The sequence below is a fragment of the Lynx rufus genome, unplaced genomic scaffold, assembly GCF_022079265.1.
Source record: "Lynx rufus isolate CCGP_SWC_20201006 ecotype Redwood Valley unplaced genomic scaffold, mLynRuf1.p SCAF_4, whole genome shotgun sequence".
Lineage (NCBI taxonomy): Eukaryota > Metazoa > Chordata > Mammalia > Carnivora > Felidae > Lynx > Lynx rufus.
This window is the reverse complement of record NW_025814856.1, coordinates 2,568,371-2,594,714: the sequence shown is the minus strand read 5'-3', so window position 1 is coordinate 2,594,714 and position 26,344 is coordinate 2,568,371. Positions and strand designations below refer to the sequence as shown.

The 26,344-nt window shown below is 58.5% G+C and overlaps 1 protein-coding gene across 3 annotated transcripts in view; it reads right to left on the bottom strand.

The window, feature by feature from the left end:
• Nucleotides 1–784: 784 nt before the first annotated feature.
• The window catches only part of UHRF1 (ubiquitin like with PHD and ring finger domains 1), a 33,515-nt gene continuing 7,955 nt past the window's right edge, over nt 785–26,344 (bottom strand). For all 3 annotated transcript variants that reach the window (XM_047095902.1, XM_047095903.1, XM_047095904.1), the window contains exons 2-16: nt 25,375–25,638; nt 24,464–24,624; nt 21,337–21,552; nt 15,797–15,897; nt 15,491–15,677; nt 14,799–14,922; nt 14,449–14,556; nt 14,058–14,162; nt 13,163–13,269; nt 9,790–9,952; nt 9,574–9,711; nt 7,749–7,908; nt 7,519–7,673; nt 5,516–5,620; nt 785–2,338 (exon numbers count right to left, since the gene is read on the bottom strand). In XM_047095902.1, the coding sequence (XP_046951858.1) occupies nt 2,192–2,338; nt 5,516–5,620; nt 7,519–7,673; nt 7,749–7,908; nt 9,574–9,711; nt 9,790–9,952; nt 13,163–13,269; nt 14,058–14,162; nt 14,449–14,556; nt 14,799–14,922; nt 15,491–15,677; nt 15,797–15,897; nt 21,337–21,552; nt 24,464–24,624; nt 25,375–25,638 (2,241 nt within the window). In that variant the 3' untranslated portion in view covers nt 785–2,191. The remainder of the gene's footprint in view (nt 2,339–5,515; nt 5,621–7,518; nt 7,674–7,748; nt 7,909–9,573; nt 9,712–9,789; nt 9,953–13,162; nt 13,270–14,057; nt 14,163–14,448; nt 14,557–14,798; nt 14,923–15,490; nt 15,678–15,796; nt 15,898–21,336; nt 21,553–24,463; nt 24,625–25,374; nt 25,639–26,344) is intronic.

The following is a 26,344-nucleotide window of genomic DNA, read 5'->3' as shown; positions in this document are numbered from 1 at the left end:
TCACAGTTGACATCTGACACACCACGAAAATGACCCATGCAAGAAGTGTTACAGCTCGAAGGACTTGAGTATTTCCGCAGAGGCGCACAACCATCAGCAAACCTAGAACATTCCCCTCGCCCCGCGAGGCAGCCCGGCCCCTTTAGCTCTCTGCCCCGCCCCCACCCAGCATGCTTTCAAGGGCACACGTGATGCATCGCGAGGACCAAACGGGGCAGAACGTCTTCCTGGCTATCAAGTCAGATCCACCTGCGTCAAGGAAAGGTGTGGGGACCAGGTGGACGGAAACTCTTCCCTCTGCAGGATTCAGCTGCGCCCTTCCCTGCAGTCGATGGTTAACCCGTCACCATCCTTGACCTCCAACTTCTGCTGGAGACAAGAGAGCGTGTCAGGCCGTCAGTAGCCCCCTGGCCCGCAGAGACCTCTCTAGGATCATGTGACTTCAGGCCGAGCTCCTAATGGAGGGGGTGGCTGTCCGTTTCCTCACACGTAAACGGGAACAGTACCACTGACCTTGGGGAGCAGGAAGTGAGCCCTGGTTCCAAGCCGGAAGGCTGGATGTGGCCCCTTGGCTCGGGCTGGTGGGCCCTGTAAAAGTCCCAGCCCAATCACGGCACACCGCCTTGTCGTCAGTCCGTCCTCTCCTCTGGAGGGGACGGATGCCACCTGCCAGGCCTGTCTTCCTGGGGCTTTCGTGAACAGAACGCGAAATACGGGGAACCGAAGAGGTCCCCGCCTGGCAGACCACAAAACCATTCGCCGACAGAAGACACAACCCAACGCATCTGTAAAAGGCATTTATTCCAAGAATCTAAAATTTGGACAAAGAATATTGAACTGTTTAGAAAAAGCCTACACAGGATTTCACTGTTTCTTCCTAATACGTTAACAACCTAATAATAAGGAAAAAAGAAAGACTTTTTAAAACGACACCACTCCAGTTTGTCTGCAGTTATGGGATTTAAAATATTCCTGTTCTATTGAGGTAAAAGCTGCAAACTTTGGTAAAGTTAGAAAAATTAACAAATCATTCCAAAAAAATACAAAACCAAAAAAGAAAACAAAACAAAACAAAACCAGAAACACAACCAAACCCTAAGTTATAGTTTTCTTGGTACATATACAATAACTACAAAAAAATTTCATTCAGAAAAAAAGTACTTAAAAAAAATTCCCTCTTAGAATTCTCGATCGGGGAGTTGAAAATTCAGTGGAAAGGATGGACAAAAAAGAAATCTCCCCCAAACACTCACCCGCTATCGGGAAGAACAGGTTAACCACAGTTTTAGGATCTGGTTGGCATTTTCGACAATTCAGTGCTAAAAAGAGAGCCCCACGTTTCCAACAGAAGAAAAGACCCAAAGGCACTTGAACATGGCTTCGAACGTCCGCTTCCGTGGCGCGGCAGACGAGACAGCGGGCACTCGGCCGCCCGCCCAGCCCCGCACGGAGGTCCGGGGGCGGCGGCTTCGGGGCGACTCCTGTCCGCTCACCCCGGGGGAGGAGGGCTCTGCGTGGGGCGGCTGCCACGTGAAAGCAAACTTGGGGGATGGCTTCGGGGCCGGAGGGGGCTCCTCGCTTCTTGTCACCCTCCCCGTGGGTGACGGTGGGGCCGGCCACCCCCGGGCCGCCAGCAGGCGCTGCCTTGCTGGCTTCTAGGCGGCAAGACGCGCGGTCAGGGAGATGCGCTCGCTTTCAACTTCGGAGGCCGAAGCCACGCACCTTGAAAAAGATTGTTCTGGGCGGCCGGGCGCCTTCTGGCTTGGCGGCGGCGGGAACTTCAGGGAACTTGGCGCCGGGAACACGAGCAGCCTTCGCGCCAAGGCGTTTTGAATTCCATCTTCGGAAAAAATTGTTTGTGTTTGTTGTTCTGCTGATAAACTGCAGGCTTTGTATTTTTCTAAAACCAAAACACAACACTGAGAAGTCCAACTTTCTTTCCTTCTTTCTTCGAGCCGTAATACAAACTCTGGGAAATGTGTAGGTTAAAACAAAACAAAACAAAACAAAACAAAACAAAACAAAACCAGGAAGACGAGGCTTTTTAGGGAGTGGAGGAAAAGCTACCTGTTTAAGTTAAGCCCACTAAAAACAAAAGAGGGGGCCAAGACCCCTGTGACACGTTTTTTTTTTTTGTTTTTTTTTTTTTTTTTTTCCAAAAAAAACACTACCGGCGAGAAGCGTTTGAGGATCACCGCCCGCTGCCGTAGCCGGGGAAGAGCTGGTTGAGGACGGCCTGTAGCGGCTGGTTCACCTGCATGGCGTAGCTCCGGCCCAGGTCGTAGCGGCAGGCCGGGCAGCTGAACACCTGCGCCCGGAAGGATCTGTCCAGGCAATCCTGCAAGACAGAGGGGGGTGAGCGGCACCGGCCGAGCCAGCCGCCCGCGGCCCCAGGACGGAGCCAGCGACAATTACCGACGTCTCACAGGGTCCGGAGGCCCCTCCTGACCGTCGGTCTCGCTTTCTACCTCTAGCCTGGCCTCCCCGGGGCTCCTCACGGACTCCAAGTTCGTCCCGGCCTCCAGGCCTCGGTACTGAGGTCGCGCTGCCCCTCAGCTCTGTCCTCTGGCACTCACGCCTCGGCTCGGGCCGCCTCCTCAGAGGGCCCTTCCTTGATGACCCTCGAATGTCAGAAGCAGCCCTCACCCTACCTTTTTTTTTTTTTTTTTTTTTTTTTAAGAGAGCACAAGCTGGCGGGGGCAGGGGGCGGGCAGAGAGGGGGAGACAGGATCCGAAGTGGGCTCTGCACGGTCAGCACTGAGCCCGATGCTGGGCTCAAACTCACAAACGTGAGATCAGGACCTGAGCTGAAGCCAGACCCTCCCCCCCCCCCCCGTCCCCGTCTTAAAATGGCACCTTCCACCTTCCGGGAATCATCTTCCACGAATGTCCTCGTGGGACACGGACCAGACAGTCCCCACCAGCACCAAGCACAGGACCCCCACGTGTAGTACGTGCTCCATAAACGTGTGCTGGTGGGGAGACAGGGAGGAAGGGAAGGAAGGATCTCTGGCCCTGAGCCAGATTTCCGTCTGGGTTCCAACTCGATTCTCAACCGAGCGACCGCTGGAGAAGAAAGCCGGGTGGGGAGAGCGGAGCAGCGGACCAGCCCGGGAGAGCCAGCCGCCCGCTCTCACAAGCGGAGCCGCCAGGCACCCGGCCGGGACCCCGCACACAGGGATGTGAGCACTGGTGGGTGTGTACCCGACGGATGGCGTCGGGCGCCTGGGGGAAAGGACAAACAGGAGAAAGCCTGCTGGTGCCACGGCACATCTGACCGCCGTGCGCAGCCTGTGGCTTCCCGTCTTAGTCACAAAACTCCCGCATCCTTGCCAGTGAGGTCTACGGCCCTGATTCCGGGGACGAAAAACACGACTAAGATTCGGGTCCACGCTCAAAATTCCGGCTGTGGACTGCTGCGTTGTTCACGACGGCCACAAGATGGAAACACCCCAAGCGTCCATCCACACGCTGCGATATCATCCAGCCTCAGGGAGGAAGGACGTCCCGCCGCCCGCCGCCGCATGGACAGACCTGGAGGTCACCGTGCGCAGTGACAGGAGCCGGACACAGAAGGACTCGTCCCGCGTGACCCCACGCACAGGGGGTCCCCAGAGGAGTCCCGTCCACAGGGACAGAGAGCGGACGGTGGGAGCCAGGGGAGGGGCAGGGGGCGGGGAGTCCGTGTTTCATGGGGAAAGAGTCTCAGTCTGGGGAGGTGGAAAGTTCTGGAGATGGAGGGTGGGGGTGGCTGCATGACAGCGTGGGTGTGCCTGATGTCAGAGAGCTGTGCGCCTGGAGATGGTGAATAAGGCAAGTTTTACATTGTGGGCATTTTACGACAATAAGGTAATTTTTCAATCAAGTGAAACCAAAGTCGGGGGCACCTGGGTGGCTCAGTCGGTGGACTGACTTTGTGGCTCAGGTCATGATCTCACGGTTTGTAAGTTCAGGCCCCGCCATCGAGCCCACGTTGGATCCGGGGTCTCCCCCCTCTCTGCCCCTCCCCCACTTGCTCACGCGCACTCTCTCTCTCTCTCAAAAATGAGTAGACGTCAAAGAAAACAAAATAAACCAAAATCAGATGCTAGGACGTGGGGGCCAAGGCCGCCTTCCTGTAGCACCCCTCCCCCCCCCGAAGCCGAGTTCTTGCCAGGGATCGGCAGCGGGGACAGACCCACGTGCCAGCAGCCCGTCCGTCCACGGCACCCACACCGCCTCCACGGCGAGGCTCGCTGCCAGACCCCCCACCATCCGCTCCTTCTCTGTGGCCTGACCCGGAGCCCACCGCAGCACCTGTCACCTGGAGTCCGAAGGTATCACTCCATTCCTCTGCACCGAGTCAACTGAGGCTCAGAGGGGCCGGGTGGCTCTCCAAGGCCACACAGCTGGGAGGGGCAGAGCCTTGCTTGGGGCACACGGGGCATCTCCCCCCGGCCACACGGCTGAAGGCACCGATCGGGCCACGAGGCAGGGCAGCGGGGCCCAAGGATGGAAAAGTGAAGGGCCTGACCCGCCACACTGCTTGGCGGTCTGAGCCCCTCCCCTGGCGTGACAGCTAACGCTGAGGCCTGCACGGAGATGGCCCGAAGGCGAGAAAGGAGGCCCGCGACTCAGCCAGCCAGGGCAGGGCGCTCGGGAGGCGGGGACAGCCTGTTCTCAAACTGCCTGCCCGCGCCGCACAGAAGTCCCTACCAACCGACTCTGACCAGAAGACGCGGCAGAACGACCACGCTCACCGGTGCACCCCACCGAGCGACTCTGCCTCCGGCGGACACTGGGTGGTGTCAGGGACAGCTGCGGCTGTCAGGACTGGGGGTGCCTCGGGGAACCGAGTGGGCGGGGCCGGGGATGCCGGTAGGCTCCCCCGCCCCCCCCCCCCCCCCCCCCCCCGTGCCTGGGACGCCCCCGGCTCACCCTGTCTCGGCCCCTCCCAGGCTCCCCTCCCGCCCACCCTCCTAAGACGGACTACCCTCCGGGCCCACCTCCCACCCCTCGTCCCCTCGAGGCCCCCGCTGCCTGACCGTCCAGGCTCCTGCCCCTGCCGCTCTGCCTACCCGGGATGCTGCCTCCACTAGGAAGCCCTCCCTCCTGCCCGCCCTTCCCGCCCCGGACCCACAGCCACGGTGGGGGTTGGGGGAGAATGTTCCAGGGGAGGGGGGACCAGAGAACACGCCCGAGGCAGGCAGGCGAGGGCCTGCTGGAGAGACAGGCACAGGGCCCCTATGGCTTCAGGTCACAGGGAGGTGGGCAGCGGCGGCCTAGGTCCCCGGTTTTACTCTGCAGCACGCCGGAGGCACGGGAGGATGAGGTGCAGGGCAGGGGGGTGACGGGAGCCCGGGACAAAGGCCGGGAGGCCACCTGGACAGCCACGACCAGGCCCTGGGCAGCCTGGGCGCCTGGAGCACGTGGCGGCAAAGCCCCCGTGCCAGGGGGTGGCGGCAGGCGCGGGGCAGCGGGAGGTCACGCCGTCCCTTCGGCAGCTTCCGGCCCGGCCCACGGCCGCCCCTCTCACCTTGCACACGTTGTGCTGGCACACGGTCGTGATGGGGCGAAACACCAGCTCTTGGCAGCAAATGCACTGGAACGTCTCCTCCACTTTACTCAGGAACTTCTGGAACTGGAGGAAGGAGAACGTGTGAGCCGAGCCCACCTCTGACCGGCACGCCCACCCAGGGCGGAGGCACCTGTCGCCCGAGAAAACAGCGGCCCCGAGAGGCCCCGAGTCCGAGGTGGGCTCGTCAGCGGCTGCTTGGGCGTCGGGGTCCACCGCTGGGGGCCACAGAAGAAGGCCTGTCAACGTGGAGCTCAGAGGCCCGGGGAGGGGGACCAAAGATGGGACAGGCGGGACCGGGATGCCGCAGCAGAGCTGGGAGGGCGGCGGGCAGCCGGGGAGGGGCTGCCCCGGGACGCTGCAAGGAGAAAGGCGACCAGGACGACGACACACGGCCGGCTGGGTCACGGCCCCCAAGACGCCACATCTGAATCCCAGGACTTGTGGTGTCACCTCGTGAAGCTAATGGGACTTTGCGGACGGGGTTAAGGACGCTGAGACGGGACACTGCCCTGAGTTATCCAGGTGGCCCCACGTCATCACAAGGGTCCCTGTGAGAGGGAGGCGGAGCCCGGAGCGACGTGCGGGGCCCAAGGATGCGACACATGCAGACGCCGGGGAAGCACGGGAAATGGGTCGGGCCCTGGAGCTTCTGGAAGGAGCCGGCCCTGCCCGCACCTGGCTTTGGCCCCTAGGCACTCATCCGGGCTTCTGCCCTCCAGAACTGCGAGAGAATGAGGGTTTGTGTTGCCGTGAGCTCCCAAGTCCGTGGTCACTCGTCACGGCTGCCGCAGGAGTCCTGAGCAGGAGCACTGCGGGGGAAGGTCCTCACGGCCGAGGGACCGTGAGGGCGAAGGCCCCGAGACAGGATGACTGGGACCAAGAGCCGGGGTGGCTCAGTCGGTGAAACACCTGGCTCCCGCTCACAATCTCACGGTTCGCGAGCTCAACCCCCACATCGAGCTCTGCACTGACAGCGTGGAGCCTGCGTGGGATTCTCTCTTTCACGGTCTCCCTGTCCTTCCTCTGTTCGCTCGCTCTCTCCCCAAAGAAACTCAAAAAAGCAAAACAAACAAAAACAGGACATCAGAGTCGACAGGCAGGCCCTGAGCGTACATAATGGACTCTGGAGAGCGAGGCACGGGCCGCGGTCAGGGGCCACCGGGCTGCTCACTTTCAGTGACCCGTCCATGTCATTTGCTACACTCAGAGCAGGAGGACCGAAAAAAGACAGGCCTGGTTTGGCGGTTCCTTAGAAAGCCGAGCACAGACTGACCTGACGATCCGGCGCCTGGGACTACGCCCGAGAGGGGAAAGCTGGGGACGTGCCCCCTCGGCGGGGGTGTATTTGCTTTGCACTGCTGTGTGCAGGGACAGAAGCCAGACACAGAGGGAACGTGCCGCGTGACCCCACGCACAGGGGGTCCCTAGAGGAATCCCGTCCACAGAGACAGAGAATAGATGCTGGGAGCCGGGGGTGGGGGGACGGGGGAGTCAGCACTTCATGGGAACAGAGGCTCAGTCTGGGAGATGGAAAGTTCTGGAGACGGGTGGCGGGGGGCGGCTGCACGACAGCGCGCGTGTGCCTGAGGCCGCTGAGCCGTGCGCTGAACGCAGTGATGATGCTGAACTATCTCTACCCGTCGCGTAAACAAGGGTGAGGGGGTTGGGGCGCCTGGGTGGCGCAGTCGGTTAAGCGTCCAACTTCAGCCAGGTCACGATCTCGCGATCCGTGAGTTCGAGCCCCGCGTCAGGCTCTGGGCTGATGGCTCGGAGCCTGGAGCCTGTTTCCGATTCTGTGTCTCCCTCTCTCTGCCCCTCCCCCGTTCATGCTCTGTCTCTCTCTGTCCCAAAAATAAATAAACGTTAAAAAAAAAAATTTAAAAAAAAAAAAAAACAAGGGTGAGGGGAGAGGCCGCCCAGGCCGGGCGAGCGGGAGGGCGGTGGGGGGCGGGGGCGCTCACCGGCCCGTCTTTGAGCGACTTCAGGATCTCGCTCCACAGCTTAGTGTTGTTCTCGTCCTCCTTGATGAGGCTGCTCTGCTGGGCCGTGAGGCTATAGGGCTCCACCTTGCTTTTCTTAGGTGTCCCTCGAGGGGACCCAGCGCCGGTCTTGCCCCCTGCCGGCACAGAGCGGAGTGGGTGAGGGCGGGCGGCTGAGCGCGCACGTGGGCGCCGCCCGCAGAGACACCTACCTCCGGACTTGCACTTCCGCTTGCCCTTGCCCTTCTTGGGGGAGGTGAAGCCCCCCTCCTCGTCCTCGTCCTCGTCCTCGTCCTCCTCCTTGGCCTCCCTCTTGCTGTTCTCCTTCTCCTTGTCCCTCCTGGCCCGGGCCTCCAGGTAGCCTTCCGGGTACTGCAAAGGGTCAAGTTGGGCGGTGAGAAGCACAGGGTCCGGGGACCGGGGGCCGCCTCGGCCGGCGCCCTTTCCGCCACCTCACCCCATCGACATTCCGTCCCCGGTCCCCGCTCTGGCCGCCAAGCCTTGGACTCCCTCTCCCGGCTCAGCCTCCAGGGAGCCTCGGGCAAATGCACCTCCAACTGTCCAACTTCTCAGGAACAAGGGGGCTGAGGGAGCAGCGTGGCCCTGACGGGGTGGAGGGGAAGCGGTCGAATGAGGGGACGCCTGGAAAACGCTGCGCAGCAGCTCCAGCAAGTGAGCGTCTAATTATCACCCTCGCTATTTACTTTTGTTAAATGTTTGTTTCTTTTTGAGAGAGAGAGCGTGCAAGCAAGCAGGAGAGGGACAAAGAGAGAGAGCACACACGAGCAAGCAGGGGAGGGGCAGAGCAAGGGAGGATTCAAAGCAGGCTCCACACTGAGGACGCGGGGCTCGAACCCAAGAACTGTGGGATAATGACCCGAACAGAAGTTGGACGCTCGGCCAGCTGGGCCACCCAGGCACCCCTATTTCATTCAGAGCTGGGCAAACTCCTCCCCTCCCCAGGCGCCAGGCAGGATTTCTGCCTTCGGAGCCCCGCTGAGGCCCCGGAACGAAAGGGGGCGCCCCGGGAGAACTTCATTTACAAAGAAGTGTCCTCAAGGCCCTTGCTCGCCAACCCAATTTAGAGGAGTCTGGGGCTCCTCTGGGGTCTGACAGGCATTACTGAGTTAGAACCCCATCTCCGAGGCACCTCCAGTCCTGTGGGACTTTCTGGGGTTTCGTCAAGAGATCGACAAGCTTCTTTAGGAACACAATCGTTAAGTCGTGAACATTCCGGGAGCTGGTGTTCCCGTCCCCTGGCTGTTTCCCTCTCCCGTTCCTTAGCCTCTGAAATTCTCCGAGGTACAAACATCATGTTCAGAAGACGACTCTTTGGTGACCCTCGGCGGGGGTGGGGGGGGGGGGTATCTGATTCTCAGTGGCAATTAAGATTCCTTAAATAGTCCCACACCGACTTATCAGCTGTAGAGACTCGCCGTAACGAACAGAAAAGCCATAATTATGGTGCAGCAAAGGCGCGCCCCGCACCGGGTGAGCCCTGGGAGATGGGATCGGGAGGTGGGCGCCCTGGCTGCCGGGCGGAGGTGAGCGAGTGCTCGGAGGGCATACCCCTCCCCACGTCACACCGGTTTTGTGGGTTTGCCTGGAGGCGCCGTGGAGCCTGGCGAAAAGGAGGAAACCGGATTCCGAGCAGATTTCACACAAGCCCCTCCCGGAACACAGCTCTCACAAGGAAGTGTGGTTCTCCACCCTGGAACCAGGAACACAAACACCACCCGCCCACCCCCAAAATCCACGGGCTGAACGATCCAAAGGGTACAGCCCGCGAGGTGCAGCCAGGTGCCCAGAAATCACTTAAGATCACAGGAACCTGGGGGAGCTTCCGGCCGGGAAGGCAGGCCCCACTGGCTGGGCCCTCGCTGCCCAAACCTCCCTGAGGCAGGCTCTGCCCCGATCCCAGCGACCGGCCGGAAGACGAGGCGCGTCGTGGGGCAGCTCCTGGGTCCGCAGGCATTAGGCCAGGGAGTCCAGAGCGGGGCTCCCAGGCGAGAGGCGGCAGGCCCGGCCTGGACGCACCTGCATGGTCAGCCCCAGCTTCTTGATCCGGTCCTTCCCCTCCTTCGTCCAGGGACCGGGTTCCGCATCGTCCCGCCGGAGCAGGTAGCGCCACACCAGGAAGCCGGACTTGCCCTTCTCCGGCCAGTACCTCACGACCTGCGGGAAGCGGCCGGCGTCAGCAACGTGCGGGGTCTGGGGCCGCACGGGCCGGCGGGGGCAGGCAGGGCCGCTCACCTTGTAGATGCCGTCGTACCGGTTGCCCTCGGCGGGGGCGTACTTGCTGTGCTTCCGACCCTTGACGTTCCGCACGACCCGCACCGGCTTCCCCGACCGCCAGTCCTTGGCCTCGGCCCCTTTGCGGTCGTTGATGGGGGCGCTGCAGTTCAGGGCCAGCGCCCTGTGGGGAGAGCGAGACCCCGTGAGGGAGAGGCCAGCTGGCGTCCCCCCGAAAGAGAGGCTCACGCTCTCGCCACTAGGGCGCGGGCCTGACCTTCTCTGGAAAGAGGGTGTGGCAGACGGGGGTCAGGTTCAAAAGAGATCAGAGCGGGCTAGTGTGGCCCTGACTGTCCTTATGGGAAAAGGGTATGGGGGCGGGGGGGTGTCTGGGTGGCTCAGTCGGTTCAGCATCCGACTCTTGGTCTCGGCTCAGGTCACGAATGATCTCATGGTTCGCGAGGTCGAGCCCCGAGTCCGGCTCTGGGCTGAGCGTGCAGAGCCCCACTTGGGATTCGGTCTCTCTCTGTCTCTCCGCCCCTCCCCCGCTTGCTGTCTCTCTCAAAAGAAGTTTTAAAAGCTTTAAAAACATCAGTTAAAAAAAAAAAAAAAGGAACAAGGAACGGAGGCACAGCACCCGGGGGAGAAGCCCACGTGAAGGAGGCAAAGGCTGGAGGGACGCACCCACGAGCCACGGGACGCCAGAGACCGCCGGCGGCTGCCAGCAGCTGGAAGAGGCCGGGGAGGGGGATGCTCCCCCACAGGCTTCACAGGAAGCACGGCCCCGCCGACCCCGGGATTTCAGGGTCTGGGCTCCAGAATTACGCAAGAATGAATTCCTGTTGTTTTACGAACCACCCGCTCATGGTGTTTTATGACAGGAGGAGCCACAGGACACGAACACGCCACGCGGAGGTGTGCGAACCCACGTGGGGCTGGGAGGCCCATCCCACCGAGGGGCACGGAGGCCCCAGGACAGGCAGACGGGGGGTCAGGCTCAGCACAGACGCACTGGCAGCGTCTTCGTGGCTCAGAAGGAGAGACGAGCTGCCGTGGACACGCGCTTCCTGAGGATGACTACAGAGGGTCCCGCTCTCATCCCGAAAGTGAGCTCAGGGCAGTCCCCGCGTCCTCCAGGCTTTCCTGAACACGGGCCCCCAACAGCCACTGAAACTAAGATACTCCACTAGACAAATAACTGTGTAACAAAGCACGCCCCCCCGCCCCCCGTATTTAGTTACCTGTTCTGTGATTTTGTTTATTTACTTAAGTTTATTTATCTGAGAGAGAGGGGGAGAGGAGGAGAAAGCGCACGCGCACGAGCAGGGGAGGGACAGAGAGGATCCCCAGCAGGCTCCACACTGTCAGCACAGAGCCCGACTCGGAGCTCGAACCCACCGACCTCGAGATCGTGACCTGAGCTGAAGTTGGATGCTTCATCGAATGAACCACCCAGGCCCCCTGAATTCTGCGATTTTAGACAACGGTATGATAAATATCACTACGTGTAGAGGTGCGGGGGGGAGGGGAGGGGCTCAGTCGGCTAGGTATCTGACTCTTGATTTCGGCTTAGGTCATGATCTTGCGGTTCGTGAATTCAAGCCCCACATCGGGCTCTGCACTGACATCACGGAGCCTGCTTGGAGTTCTGTCTCCCTCTCTCCACCCCATCCCCACTCATGCACGCGTGCACGCTCTCTCTCCCCAAAAAATAAAACTTTAAAAATAAAATCTTAAAAATATACACAGGTCACTACACATAAGATTTTCATGCTCTCGTGTCTCACAAACACACTTCCAAAGTAGAATTACGGGGTCACGGATAAGAACGTTTTCAAGGCTCTCTGTACATATAGATAACTTTCCGAGAAGGTGGCACCCGCCTGTTTCTTTTTTCTTTTATTTTTGAGAGAGCACTAGTGAGCGAGGGGTAGAGAGAGAGACAGAGAGAGAGGGAGGGAAGGAGAATCCCAAAGCAGGCTTAAGTTCACCCAATATGGGGCTCGAACTCACGAACCCTGAGACCATGACCTGAGCCAAAGTCAGATGCTTAACCAACAGAGCCACCCCAGGTGCCCCCGCATCTGTATTTCTACCAACGGTGGAACACTAGTCTAGGTCTTGACATTTCTCAACATTTTAGAGGTTTTGGCCAATTTTACAGGGGAAAAAAATAGGAGTTTACCATCGCTTCAATCTGTATTCTCTGATTACCAACACGGAGTAAGTTTTCGTGGTCATTAAGGATGTGCGTTTCCTTTGTGAACGATCTGTGTGTCTTTTGCTATTCCCTATTAGTTTTTCTTATTGATCTGCAACAGCTCTTTATATACGAGAACACAGCCATCACATACCACGTCCGTAGCAGACTTGTCCCCCAAATAGTCATCTGCCTTTTCATTCTACGTATGGGTTTTATTGATGCAATGTGTAACATTTAGGTCATCGCATCTCTTGTCATTTTCTCGGTTTCATGATGCTTCTTGTGCTTATAAAATCCGTTGCCAATCTGCAGTGCGGGGTCGGCAATCACTGGCCCGCCACTTGGTTTTGCAAATAAAGTTTTGCTGAAACACAGCCGTGCTTATTCATTTACGTGGGCTCTGAGGCTGCTTTTGTGCCACGATGGCAGCACTGAACGGTTACAACAGAGCCCATGCGGCCCACAAAGCCAAAAATATCCATAATCTGGCCTTTTAGGGAAAAAGTTTGCTTTAACACATCTGAAGGACTTTAGCAAAAGGAACGTAAAAAAAATGGATGTTCGTCATCCCTACGTTCTACCACTTTTTCTTTTTTTTTTTTTTTTATATTTTTTTTTCAACGTTTATTTATTTTTGGGACAGAGAGAGACAGAGCATGAACGGGGGAGGGGCACAGAGAGAGGGAGACACAGAATCGGAAACAGGCTCCAGGCTCTGAGCCATCAGCCCAGAGCCTGACGCGGGGCTCGAACTCACGGACCGTGAGATCGTGACCTGGCTGAAGTCGGACGCTTAACCGACTGCGCCACCCAGGCGCCCCCACTTTTTCTTTTTTTAAATGGCAGACTTTTTTTAATGTTTGTTTACTTTTGAGAGAGAGAGAGAGCACACGTGAGCAGGGGAGGGGCAGAGAGAGAGGGAGACAGGACCGGAAGCAGGCTCTGTGCTGACAGCACAGAGCCCGACTGAGGCGGGGCTAGAACTCACGAACCGCGAGATCATGACCTGAGTTGAGGTTGGACGCTTAACCCACGGAGCCACCCAGGCGCCCCTCCACCACACTCTTAATGGGACTCTAACTTCCTGGACAGGACACCCCAAAACAGAACCAACCCCACCCCTGTGCAGCTGCCACAGGACGAGGCAGAGGTACGGCTGGAGAAGAAATAAGAAAACCCGCTTTGGCAAACCTGTTGGTGTTGGTGAGCTTCTGATCACAAGACTGCTCCGCGGTCCGCTTGTTGCCAGAAAGATCTCGACCACCGCTGCCCGTGTACGTGAAAGAATTCCCGTGGTCCTGAAACAGAGAAGGACAGGCTGAGCCCTCCACACACAGGAGCACAGACTCCACCGAAAACAAACCCACACACGCCCGTTAGGGTGTCAACAGAGACACAGAACGTGACAAGTGCAGACAAGGACGTGGACAAATCGGGACGCCGTGAGGGATGAGGAATAACGCAAACTGGCACAGCCACGATGGAAAATGGTACGAAGGTTCCTTGAAAAGTTAAACAAAACTGCCATACGAAGCGGCAGGTCCCACTTCTGGGTCTACAGCCCAAAGAATTGAAAACGGGGCCTTGAGAAGGTGTTTGCACACCCATGCTCAGGGAAGCATGGTCCACAATAGCTAAACGTGCAAACAACCCCAGCGTCCGTTGGTGGATGAAGGATTAACAGTGTGTCCATCCACACGCCGGAGGATGACCCAGCCTCAGGAAGGACGTCCTGCCGCCTGCCACCGCGTGCACGGACCCGGAGGACACCGTGCGCAGTGACAGGAGCCAGAGAAGGACGCGTCCCGCGTGACCCCACGCACAGGGGGTCCCCAGAGGAGTCCTGCTCACAGAGACAGAGAGTGGATGGTGGGAGCCAGGGGTGGGGAGTCCGTGCTTCATGGGGACAGAGTCCCAGATTGGGACATGGAAGGATCTGGAGACAGATGGCAGGGGCGGCTGTAGAAAAGCGTGCGTGTGCCTGATGCCGCTGAGCTGTGCGCTTAGAGATGGTGACGATGATGAATTTTATGTGCATTTCCCACAGTTTTGTTTTATAACTCCAGACCATCTCCCCCCCACTCACCACGTCGTCCTCGTATCCCCCGGCCAGGACCAGGGAGTAAGCCCCGTCGTTGCTCCGGCCGTGGATGCCGGCCACGTGAGGTCGATGGACCCCCGACTCGCTGACCTACAATGATCACCGAGAAATAAGTGGAGCCCTCGGGACTGGCTGCGACAGAGACAGTCAACCCCACCGCCCTGGCTCCCTCCCACTTTCAAAGTCAGCGGCGGGACTCTTCTGTCAAAGGCGTCATCACCCCTGTTACGGAGAGCCTCTCCCCCAGACACCCCGAGTCTGAGCCACACCCTGGAAGGAACCGGCCTGAAGCCCAGCCCTGCCGCCTTCCCTCGGGGTGGCCCTCGCCCAGGGGCGGGGGCCTCTGAGGCCCCAGAGCCCAGGAAGTCGGGGGTACCTGGACTCTGAACCTCCACATGGTGCCCACGGGGATCCCCGGGATGGGTCCGTAGTGGTTGGACGGGACGATGGTGCACTCCTTGGTACGGCCCACGCACGCCATGCCCTGTCCGTCGGGAAACAGAGGCAAGAGCAGTTTGAGCGCTGGCGGGCCAGGAAGGGCGGCAGGGGGCGGGGCGCGGGGGCGGGGCTCAGCGGCGCGGGGGCGGGGCTCAGTGGCGCGCGGGGGGCGGGGCGCGGGGGCGGGGCGCGGGGGCGGGGCGCGGGGGCGGGGCGCGGGGGCGGGGCGCGGGGGCGGGGCGCGGGGGCGGGGCGCGGGGGCGGGGCGCGGGGGCGGGGCGACCTCACCTTGCCCCAGTCCCGCTGGGAGGAGGACGTGGCCGATGCCATCTTCGCCTTCTTCTTGCTCTCTTTCAGCTTCTCCCCGGCCAGCACCACCTCGCTGGCGTCGTTCCGACACTCGGGGCAATACCTGCGACGGCAGGGGCGTCACCTCCGGCCCGCGCCCGGCCCCTCCCTCGGGCCCCACACCGCAGACTCCCTGCCGTCCTGCGCTGGGGGAGGGGGGGCGTTTCCATTTCGATGCCGGCGCGTTAAACGAGAAGCCCAGCTCACGCGTGGCGAGCGACCCCACCGGGCAGGGCAGGGCGGGAACGTTCCCCTCGTCCCGGAACGTTCTACTGGACGGCAGACGCTCGTCCCTCTCCCACGGGAATTCCCGGGGCCTCCCGACGAGGAGGGCAAATTCGGCTGGGATACGGGACACACACGGGGACGCTCGACGGGCACCTGCTCGCGGCCGCGGACTCGGTTTCCCCACCCCGGCGAGGGCGAGGTGTGCGAACGACAGCCACGAGGAGCGGCGGCAACAAGCCCGAACAGGTTGGGGGGGGGGGGGGTTCCCGGCCCGGAGCCGAGCCCGTCGCCACCGCCCGGTCCGCGTCGACGCGAGCGTGGTGGCCGAGAGGCCGCGCTTCAGACGTGCCGTGACACCGCCCCCCCCCCCCCCCCCCCCCCGGAGCCCCGGCCCGCCCGCTCACCACTCGTCCTCCTTGGGGATGCTGCTGAGGGGCGGGCGCAGGCAGTAGGTGTGGAAGGCCATGTCGCACTCGTCGCACATGAGCTGCTTGTCCGGGTCCTGCTTGCCCCCGCACAGGTGGCAGGCGCACACGCGGCAGGCCTTGTTCTCGTCGTCTCTGCAGTGCCTGCAGGAGGGCCCGCTCTTCCCTGCGCACGGGACGGCGGGCTCAGCGCGGGCGGCGCCAGCCGGGCACGGTCGGGACGGGAGCCGCCCCCCCACCCCACGCCCGACGCGGAACACACGGTGGGGCGGGACCCGAACGCACTTCTCATCGGGTTTTCCACCACGGGGCTCCCCTCGCCCGGGCGCTCGATCTTGAACACCTCGTCCACGAAGATGATCCGACAGTCATTGAGAGAATCGTCCCTGTGACGCAGAAGCCGTTAGTTAGACCGTTCCAGCTGGCCGACCCGCCCCGGGGGCCTCGGCGGGGACCCTGCCACCTAACGCGGCTCGCAGAGCGCACGGACAGCTCTGGTCCGAATGCTACGGGGGCCGCGAGCGCCCACAGAGCTCCTCCCCTCGCCAGGTCAAGTCCCACCGGCTCAGAAACCAGACGAAAACGACACGCACACCGGGGTTTCACCACGTGATGCGTCTGAGAGAATAATGTCTAACCTTGGCAGGCAAGACCGATGGAATTAGGCATACCAAACCTACAGGTAAAGTCTGATTCAATTTCCTGGTCTCACACTACGAAAACTGATAGCTTAAAGGGACCCCCAGTGAGGGGCGCCAGGGTGGTTTAGTTAAGTGTCTGGCTCTTTTATTTTTTTTCCAGAGACAGAGCAGGAGCAGGGGAGGGGCAGAGAGAGAGGGAGACACAGAATCCGCAGCGGGCTCCAGGCTCTGAGCTGTCAGCACAGAGCCCAAGGCGGGGCTCAAACCCACAAGCTATGAGATCACGACCTGAGCCGAAGTCGGACGCTCACCGACTGAGCCCCCCAGGCGCCCCCAAGCGTCCCAGTCTTGATTCCAGCTCATGTCATGATCTCACGGTTCTCGAGATCAAACATCAGCCTCCACGCTCAAAATGAAACAGACATTTAAAAGAAAACAATGACCTCCAGGCATCAATCCAACAACTCCATCAACAACGTCCCCTATGGCAACCGAATGTGGTCACCAACATGGGCCACCTGTGGAATTCTACGTTTGCTAACAACCATCCTGGAAAAGTAAAAACGGATGGAACTTGGGGTGCCTGGGGCCTCAGTTGGTTAAGCATCTGACTTTGGCTCAGGTCAAGAGCCTGTGGTTCATGAGTTCAAGCCCTGCATCCGGCTCTGTGCCGACAGTACAGAGCCTGCTTGGGATTTTCTCTCTCCCTCTCTCTCTGCCCCGCCCCCACTTGCACTCTTTCTCTCAAAATATATAAGCTTTAAACAACAACAACAACAACAACAAACCGGGGGCATCTTGGTGGCTCAGTTGGTTGAGCGTCCAACTTCGGCTCAGGTCATGATCTCGTGGTTCACGAGTTCAAGCCCCACATTGGGCTCCACGCCGACAGCTCAGAGCTGGAGTCTGCTTTGGATTCTGTCTCCCTCTCTCCGCCCCTCCCCCGCTCATGCTCTGTCTCTCTCTCAAAAATAAATAAACATTAAAAACAAAAAAAAAAGCAAGGGGCGCCTGGGTGGCTCAGTCGGTTGAGCATCTGACTTTGGTTCAGGGCACGATCTCTCTATCTGTGGGTTCAAGCCCCACGTCAGGCTCTGTGCTGACAGATCGGAGCCTGGAGCTGCTTCAGATTCTGTGTCTCCCTCTCTGTCCTTCCCCTGCTCGTACTGTCTCTCTCTGTCTCTCAAAAAACGAATAAATGTTAAAAAAAAAACTGTTTTTTTTAAAAGCAACGGAATTGATGGGAATGCGTTCCATGTAACCCAACGTACACAGAATATTATTTCAACCCGTGAGGACCGTTACGGCACTCTTAACAAGCTACTTGGTGTTCTTTTCCAGCACAAAGTCCTGACGCCCAGTGTGTGTCTCACACTCCCGGCACGTCTCAGCTCGTGCTGGCCACGTTTTGGTGCTCGACAGCACGAGTGGCCACAGCCACGGCCCTGGGCCACATAGGCCCAGGTCGCCCCACCAGTTCACAGGAAGCCCGGGGGAAAAGGCGCGTAGGTGGCGGCGCTGGGAGATGCGCAAGGCAAAACCCCGCTGCGGGGATGCTTTGGCACAAACAACCCGGCTTCTGCAACAGAGAGCCCGGTCAGGAAAGGGGGACAGCAAAGGACCAGAGACTGAAAGGGAACAGCAGCTTGAATGATACATGGCAACCTAACTGAAGCCCGTGCACATTACACAGATCCCGACCAAACGGATGGCCGAGGAAAAAAAGGTGAGATAACTGGAAGACGAACCAACGACGGAACACGTTACTCAGAAATTAGGACCGGGGCGCTGGGCTGGCTCAGGCGGTGGAGCATGTGACCCTCGATCTTGGGGTTGTGGGCTCGAGCCCCGCATTAGGCATAGAGGCCACTTAACGTGAATCAGTTAAAAAGTGAAAAAAAATTGCGATTCATCTTTGCGTTGTGATGATACTATTACAACTAAGTGTCTTAGGAAGAGTCACCTTACGGAAGCAACCCGCAAGAGACGCATGGATGCGACGGCTCAACGCCTGGGCGTTACCTCACTACGCTGGGGGCAGTGGCATTGTCAGAGGAGGGAAAGTGACAAGAATCCATTGCTAGTGGACACGCCCTTGCAGGAAGGCGAAGGAAGTTCCTCCGACAGGTAGGAAATTATACAGGAAGGCATCTGAGGAGCACAAGGAGGAGAGAAAAACAGAAAGGGCAGAAGTGTGGGCACATACGACAGATTAGCCTCCGTGCGCGTCCTCAGGGCCATAGGGGAGGACTGAAACACAGATCCTGACACCGTCCGCTTCTCGGGGACTATGAAGGGACAGAAACGAAGACAGGTCTCTACTCTTCACCCCAAGTGGCAAAAGTGACCACCAGTATGTCACGTGTTTACAGTGAAATCCAGAGAAACCACTAGGAAGACCACGCACAGCGATACACTCGGGAGACCACACGCAAATCTGCACAGAATCCTGTAACGCGTTTTAAGTGACCCACGGGAAACGGAGGAAACAGAGGGAACAATGTCCCAGCACAGCATGATTACCGGAAGCGTGAACGGTCTAAACGTGCCAATCAAGAGGCAAGATGGCAAAGTGGACTAAGAAACAACCCAGTTGCATCCTGTGTATGGGAACGTCGCTTCCAATTCAACCACATCGGTTGGAAAGTCAAAGGGAAGAAAAGGACACAGCATGCAAATGGTAACTTGCAAAAGCCAAGCAGGTATGTCATACCCTCCCCGCGGAGCCAGGAAAACTAACACAACGGAAAGATCTTTGACCGGGAGGACGGAACTGCCCTAAAGGTGTGTGCACCAGACAAGAGCCTCCCAACTGTGCAAGAGAGGCAGACGCGCCCCACAGCGAGAGCAGGCCTTCGGGCCTTCTGGTCGCAGGGCCGCACGGGGCACCTGACGGAGAACCAGACAGACAAGCAGCGAGGATCAGTAGTGAGCACCACCAGAGAACAGACTCTCACAGAGTTAAGAGGACATTCTGCCCACCAACAGAATATACTTTTTTTTAAGGAACCCCAGAATATTCACCAAGTTAGACCCTCCCTAGCAGGGGCCATAAAACAATCCTCAACGTATTTGGAAGTGAAATCACACAGAGTATGTTCTCTGACCACAATAAAGTCCAGTTAGAAATCAGCAACAGAAGGGACAGCTCAAAAGTCTCTGAATACCTGGGAATGAAACTCAATACTTCTAAAGAAGCCAGGAGCCAAAGGGGGAGTCTCAAAGGAAATAAAAAAAAAAAAACCAAAAACTGAACGGTGAAGAAAAAGAAAAAATACAACATAGCAAAATATGTGGAAAGCAGTTAAGGCAGTGCTCAGAGGGAAACGTATAGCACTGAGTGCTGATGTTAGGAAAGAAAATGGCTCAGATCAAAAGTGTACGTTGCTACCTCAAGAAACTAGAAAACGAAGAGAACCCAAAGAAAGAAGAAGGGAGCAAATTTAAAAGATGAAAGCAGTAATCAATGACATTGAAAACAAGAAAACATAGGGGCGCCTGGGTGGCTCAGTCGGTTAAGCGCCCGACTTCGGCTCAGGTCATGATCTGGGGTGGGTTCAAGCCCCACGTCAGGCTCTGAGCTCACAGCTCAGAGCCTGGAACCTGCTTCTGATTCTGTGTCTGCCTCTCTCTCTGCCCCTCCCCTGCTCACGCTCCCTCTCCCTCTTTCTCTCTCAAAAACAAACATTAAAAAAAAGAAAACAAGAAAACAGAGACCGGCAATGAAATAACACACTGGTTCTTTATTAGTAATGACATAGCTGCAGCCTGGCCTGAGCCCCAGGACCTTGCTCCTAAATGCCAGCATCAGCCTCTGCCCTGGTGTCCCTGCTCCCACACTGCCCCCTACAGTCCATTCCCCTCTCGGCCACCAGAGCTAGGATTCTTAACTGTAGGTGAAAGCGTGTCACTCCTGTGCTTAAACGCTCCAATGGCTGGCCGCAACAGACAATGAACACCAGTTCCGTACCTCTCCATGATGCTTGGAGGCTCCCACAGTCTTGGTTCCTCCCACCTTCTTTCCCTCCACTCCACCCCACTGGCTTTCTCCCCAGACTACAAATGCGCCAGGTATGGCCCTGCCCCAGGACCTTTGCACTTGTCGTGCCTGTGCTTAGGACACTGTTACCCAAATACTTGTGTACGTATACATGATATGTATGATGGAATATTATTCAACCACAAGAAGGAAATCCTGACACCTGCTACAACGTGGATGGACCTGGAGGACACTGTGCACAGTGACAGAAACCAGACACAGAAGGACACGTCCTATGTGACCCCACTCACTGGAGGTCCCTAGAAGAGTCCCGTCCACAGAGACAAAGAGTAGATGGTGGGACCCAGGGGTGGGGCAGGGGGCAGGCAGTCAGTGTTTCATGGGGACAGAGTCTCAATTTGGGGAGATGGAAAGTTCTGGAGACAGATGGTGGGAGTAGCTACACAACAGTGTAAGTATGTTTGATGCCCCTGAGCTGTGTGCTTGGGAAGGTTTAACATAGTAAGTTTTCTGTTATATATATTTTCCCTCTCTCTCTCTCTCTCTCTCTCACACACACACACACACACACACACACACACACACACACAGAGGCAAGGTAGGGTAGGGCTTGGCAAACACTTCCTGCAAAGGGCCAGACAGTAACTATTTTTGGCTTTGCAGGCCACACACTCTCTTTCCCAACTAATCAGCTCTGCCCTTGTGACACCAAAGCAGCCACAGATAACCGTTGAAGAGATGGGCGTGGCTGTGTGCCAATAAAACTTTATTTGCCAAAACAGGCAGACGGCCGGGTCCGGTCTGTGGACTGCAGTTTGCCGAGCCCTGATGCGGAGTACGTCCCTACGTGCGCTTTGCTTCTGTGCGTGTCTATGCCTGCTCATGCGCAGAATATCCCTGGCAGGTTACAAGAAGACAGGTCTCCAGGAAGGACAAGCGGGTGACCAAGGGAAAGAGAAGAAGGGAGAATATTCCTTCGGTACTGTCCGGACTCTGACCCATTTGAGATTATGACTATTCACCAAACTCCAAACGGCACAAAAAAGAGAGAAAGGCAACTTGAAATCTCCACTGTCGGGGCCCGGGGCTTGGAGACGGTCCCCCGAGTGAGCGTGTGGCAGAGACCGAGGGCCTCACCCAGACGGCGCCGGCCGGACAGCCGCAGGGCCCGGCGTGTCACTCACCCGAGCCTGACGTTGGCATACAGCTCCCGTGCAGTCCGCGTCTCACGCTTGCGCAGGATTTCCGCATCGTACCAGAAGCCACGCTCCTTGGGGTTGTCGGGGTTATAGTTGAGCATGACCACCTGGCCGACCTCTATCTCCTGCCAAGGCAGGATGGTTCGGGCACGGGCCCGCACGTCGCGGGGACTCATCTGGACCACTCCATTCTCCGGGTAGCTAGGAGGAAAACCCCACGCTCAGATCCTGGGGGGAGCACCCGACTTCACTCCCCGGGCAGGAGATAGAAGCCGACGCAGAAAAGGCTGTGCCAGCGTGGGTTTGGGTCACTTTGATCACGGTGGCCTGTGAAGTCCCCTCCCCAACAATCTCCTTGGCGGGTAGGGAAAATACACAGCCAAAGAAGACACACCCCGATTACAGAAGGTGTTGTGGGCTCAACTGTGTGTCCCCCAAAAAGACATGTTGGGAGTAGTAATCCCTGGTACCTGGGAAGGAGAGCTCACTTGGAAATAGGTTCTCTGCAGATGTCGTCAAGTTAAGAGGTCAACACTGGGGGGGGGGGGGGCCCTAAATGCAATGACCGGTGTCCTTATTAAGAAGAGGAAATACAACACGGGCGCCTGGGTGGCTCGGTTAAGCGACCAACTTTGGCTCAGGTCATGATCTCACGTTCGTGGGTTCGAGCCCTGCGTCGGGCTCTGTGCTGACAGCTCTGAGCCTGGAGCCTGCTTTGGATTCTGTGTCTCCCTCTCTCTGCCCAACTTCCCCCATCTCCTCAAAAATAAATAAACATTTAAAATTAAAAAAAAAAAAAAAATAGGGCGCCTGGGTGGCTCAGTCAGGTAAGCGTCCGACTTCGGCTCAGGTCACGATCTCACGGTTTGTGGGTTCGAGCCCCGCGTCGGGCTCTGTGCTGACAGCTAGGAGCCCAGAGCCTCGTTTGGATTCTGTGTCTCCCTCTCTCCCTGCTCCTGTTTTTCTCTCTCTCTCAAAAATAAACAAACATTTAAAAAAGCGGGGGGAGGGCACCCAGATGGCTCAGTCAGTTAAGCAACCAACTTGGGCTCAGGTCCTGATCTTGTGACTTTTGAGTTCGAACCCCGTGTCAAGCTCTGTGCTGACAGCTCAGAGCCTAGAGCCTGCCTGGGATTTTGTGTCTCCCTCTCTCTCCCTGTCTCTCCCTGTCTCTCTCTCTGCCCCACCCCTGCTCACGCTCTGTCTCCCTGTCTCTCTCAAAACTAAATAAAACATTAAAAAATTAAAAACAGGCGCGCCTGGGTGGCTCCGTCGGTGAAGCGTCCGACTTCCGCTCAGGTCATGATCTCACGGTTTGTGGGTTCGAGCCCCGCGTCGGGCTCTGTGCTGACAGCTTGGAGCCTGGAGCCTGTTTCGGATTCTGCGTCTCCCTCTCTCTCTGCCCCTGCCCCACTCGCATTCTGTCTCTCTCTCTCTGTCTGTTTCAAAAATAAATAAACATTAAAAAAAAGAAAAAAACAAAACAAGAAGAAGAGGAACTTTGACAGACAGGAGAGTGACGCGTGAAGACAGAGCCAAAGAGTGGAGGGACGCGGACACAGGCCAAGGACTGCCAGCCGCCACCAGGAGCTCTCAGAAGCAAAGAAGGATGCTTCCCTAGAGCCTCCGGAGGGAGCACCGCCCTGCCGGCCCCGTGATTTTGATTGCAGACTTCTGGAGTCCAGAGTGGGGAGAGCACCAACTTCTATTACTAGAAGCCACTCAGCAGTGCCACGTACTTTGTTGGGCAGCACCCCCCGCCCCAGGGCTTACTACAGAGGACATCTGTGGAGGCAAAAGACTGCTGCCTGCCTCCCTGTGCCTCTACCGGGAGGGGTTTATGGAGAGGGGCTTACGTCGTTACAATAGGAAGTCATTATTCCCAACATGCGAGAATATTCTAGCAGCCTCGAATAAGGCATAAAGTAAGTGGGCTGAAAGAAACATTCTACCAACAACGAGGTTACACCTCAGCTGAAGGGGAATCCCTAGATCTATCACGACTGCCCGCAGCGCCTCGTGCCCCCTTTTCTCCAGCAAATGTTCGAGAACGAGGGTTGCCCAACTTTCCCCGAGGGTCAGACAGTGAATATTCTAAGGTTTATAACTACCCAACTCTATACAAGCAAAACAGCCACAGCCAATATATAGACAAACGGGCTTTGATGCGCTCTGATAAAGCTTTCTTCACAAATCCGGGCGGCATAGGGCTGGGGACGCGGCCCGAAGGCCGCAGTGCGTAACCCCCTCCGAGAGGCCGCGGGTCCTGCAGGGACGGACTCCTTCCTCCAACTCTCCCAGTGGGTTTTTGCAGAGTGAAGGGAGGATGTGCCAGAAACCGGCAGGGAAGCCGATGGGGCCCCTACACCTCCCCCCCCCCGGAATGTAAACTCCCTGGGGAGGCACACGCGCCCTCTGTTACGGAAGGAGTCGTGTCCCCCAAAGTCCCCAGGTCGGAGCCCTAAGCCCTGATGTGACTGCACGTGGAGGTGGGGTCTCCAGTGAGGGGAGCAGCGTTAAGAGAGGCCATAAAGGTGGGGCTCTAGTCCGACGGGACCAGAGTCCTTCGAGAAGGAGACACCAGGGCTCTCTCTTGGCCCCACAAACGACCGGCCGCCTGAGGACACAGTGGGAAGGCGGCCATCCAAAAGCCAGGAAGACCCTGCCAGCCCCGTGATCTGGGATCTGCAGCCTCCAGAACTGTGACATGTAGCCGTCCAGCCTGTGCGGTCTTGTGACGGCCACTCAAGACACCCGAGGAGCACATCCGAGGTCCTCTCCGTGACAGACGGGGACTCCCCGTGCCTCGCACACGGTAAGCGCTCGCTAAGTACTTGTGCACTCCAGTGAGGGACCGACGAGAGAGCCGGGAGCCGGTTCATGCAGTGGCGACACAAGGCACGAACAGAATAAGACAGGAAGCGGGGTGGGCGGGGCACCTTTCCAACTAGATGACCCGAGGAGGAGGGGGTCCGCCTGGCTGTGGGTCCCCGAGACGTGGCTCCTCGAGGGGTGGCCTCCTGTGTGGTTTGCTGGCGTGGGTGGTGCCAACCTCCAGGCCCCACATACACGGAGCCAACGCCCCGGCCCAGCCACCCTCGGTGCCACTCACTCGTCATATTTGACGTGGTAGATGATGTCGTCTTCGGGCGTCACGCTGGAGGTAGAGCTGCAGGGCTCGTCTTGGGAAGGTGCCTTCCTGGTCACCCTGACAACCTGCGCCTCGAACCACGCCCCCATGTTCGTGTCCCGAGCATCCACATACTCGTTGACCTGCCAGGGGCGAGAAACCGAGGACGCCGGTCCGATCGGCAGCGCTGACCACAGACGCCGCAGGCTCTCGGGCACCCGGGACCTCGGGACCGGGATCAGACCCGAGTGCCCACACAGGATTCCTTGGCTGCGGCACCGCCGACGCTGGGGCCCGGTCGCCCTCCGGGCGGGGGTGTCCCAGGTGCTGTCGGGGACGGAGCAGCATCCCCGGCCCCCCGCCTGTCGAGGCCAGGAGCACCCGGAGCGGGGACAGCCACAGACGTCCCCAGGTGTCGCCAAGTGTCCCCTGGGGGCAGAATCGCCTCTGCTTCGCGGTCCCGGGGGGGCCAGAACGCCCGTCTTTCAAGATAAGCTGGGAACCCAGATCTTTATGTGACGCTGGCTGACCTCAAGGGCGGCAGTGAATTCAGGGGTTTCGCGGCCCCTGGGAAGGGCACAGAAGACCCCCGCACGACCCGGACACAACACGCACCACGCAGGATCACAAGGGAATGCTGGAATATTCTGTTCCCACAGTGATGCTCCAGGAGCCCACCCACTGGCGACTTTCACGGCAGGACCGGGGGCCCAGCCCAGGGAATGAGCAGCCTGCCCGCCCTCCTGGGACCGCAGGTGGGCACCCGGGAAGCCAGGGACGATGGAGGGGCGGAGGGGCAGGGGGCAGGCTGCCCGGCGGCCTGGGGGCGGAGAGACTGGCCGGGCGGGGGGCGGGGAGCACACTCAGCCCCACACCTTCTGCGCGAGACCCACCTTGTACAGACCCAGCTCCGTCTCGTCCCACGCGTCTTCATCCGCTAAGCCCGCCTTCCCGTCCGCCTCCGAGGCCGCCTCGCCGCTGTTGGAGGACTTGTCCGACTCGCTCTGGCCCAGGCAGCAGCCAGAATCGGTATCTGACAGTTCAGAGTCCTTCTCCTTGCCGCTGCTGGGGGGGAGCACCAGGCTTTGGCGGACCAGGAGCTGGATGGTGTCGTTCAGGCGGACGTCATAGTCGAAGAGAGTGTGGCCGTCCTCCATCTGCAGAGACACGGAGGCCAAGGTCACCGGCCCGCCAGACACCTGCCCTCGCCCTCCCCGGTGCCAGGCAGGACTCCGCCACGAGCACGGTACCACACCTGCCCTCGCGGAGGCCAGGACCTAGCTGAGATTACGGGACGACACGACCTAACGACTCCCGGGGGGTGCACGCCGTCACGCCTTCCCTCGGGGCCCTTACGCCTCCAAAGATATTCCCCGTGTCATACGGCAAACATTCTGTGAACACACAGCATAACCTCCCATGTCAGGAGAGGTTTTCTTTCTTTTTTTCTGAACGTTTATTTATTATGAGAGAGGGAGCCGCAGAGAGGCAGGGAGAGAGGAGAGAGAGAGAGACTCCCAAGCAGGCTCTGGACCATCAGCGCAGAGCCCAACGCGGGGCTCGAACTCACGAACCGTGAGATCACGACCTGAGCTGAAATCACGAGTCGGACGGTTAACCGACTGAGCCACCCAGGAGCCCCAGGGAGGTTTTCTTAATATTCTGTCTTTCGTAACTTTTATCACAATAAAAACGCGTTACCTTTATCGCTGGTTCTAAACGGAGGGCAATTCTGCCCTCCAGGGAACGCCGGGTGAGGTTCCCTGGCTCAAAAATGTCTATGGTGTGAAGGCAGAGAAACTCCGCGCTAGTGATTTAGGGGAAAAAATGGGAGCGCAGGCCCTGCCCACACTGGGCAGCGCA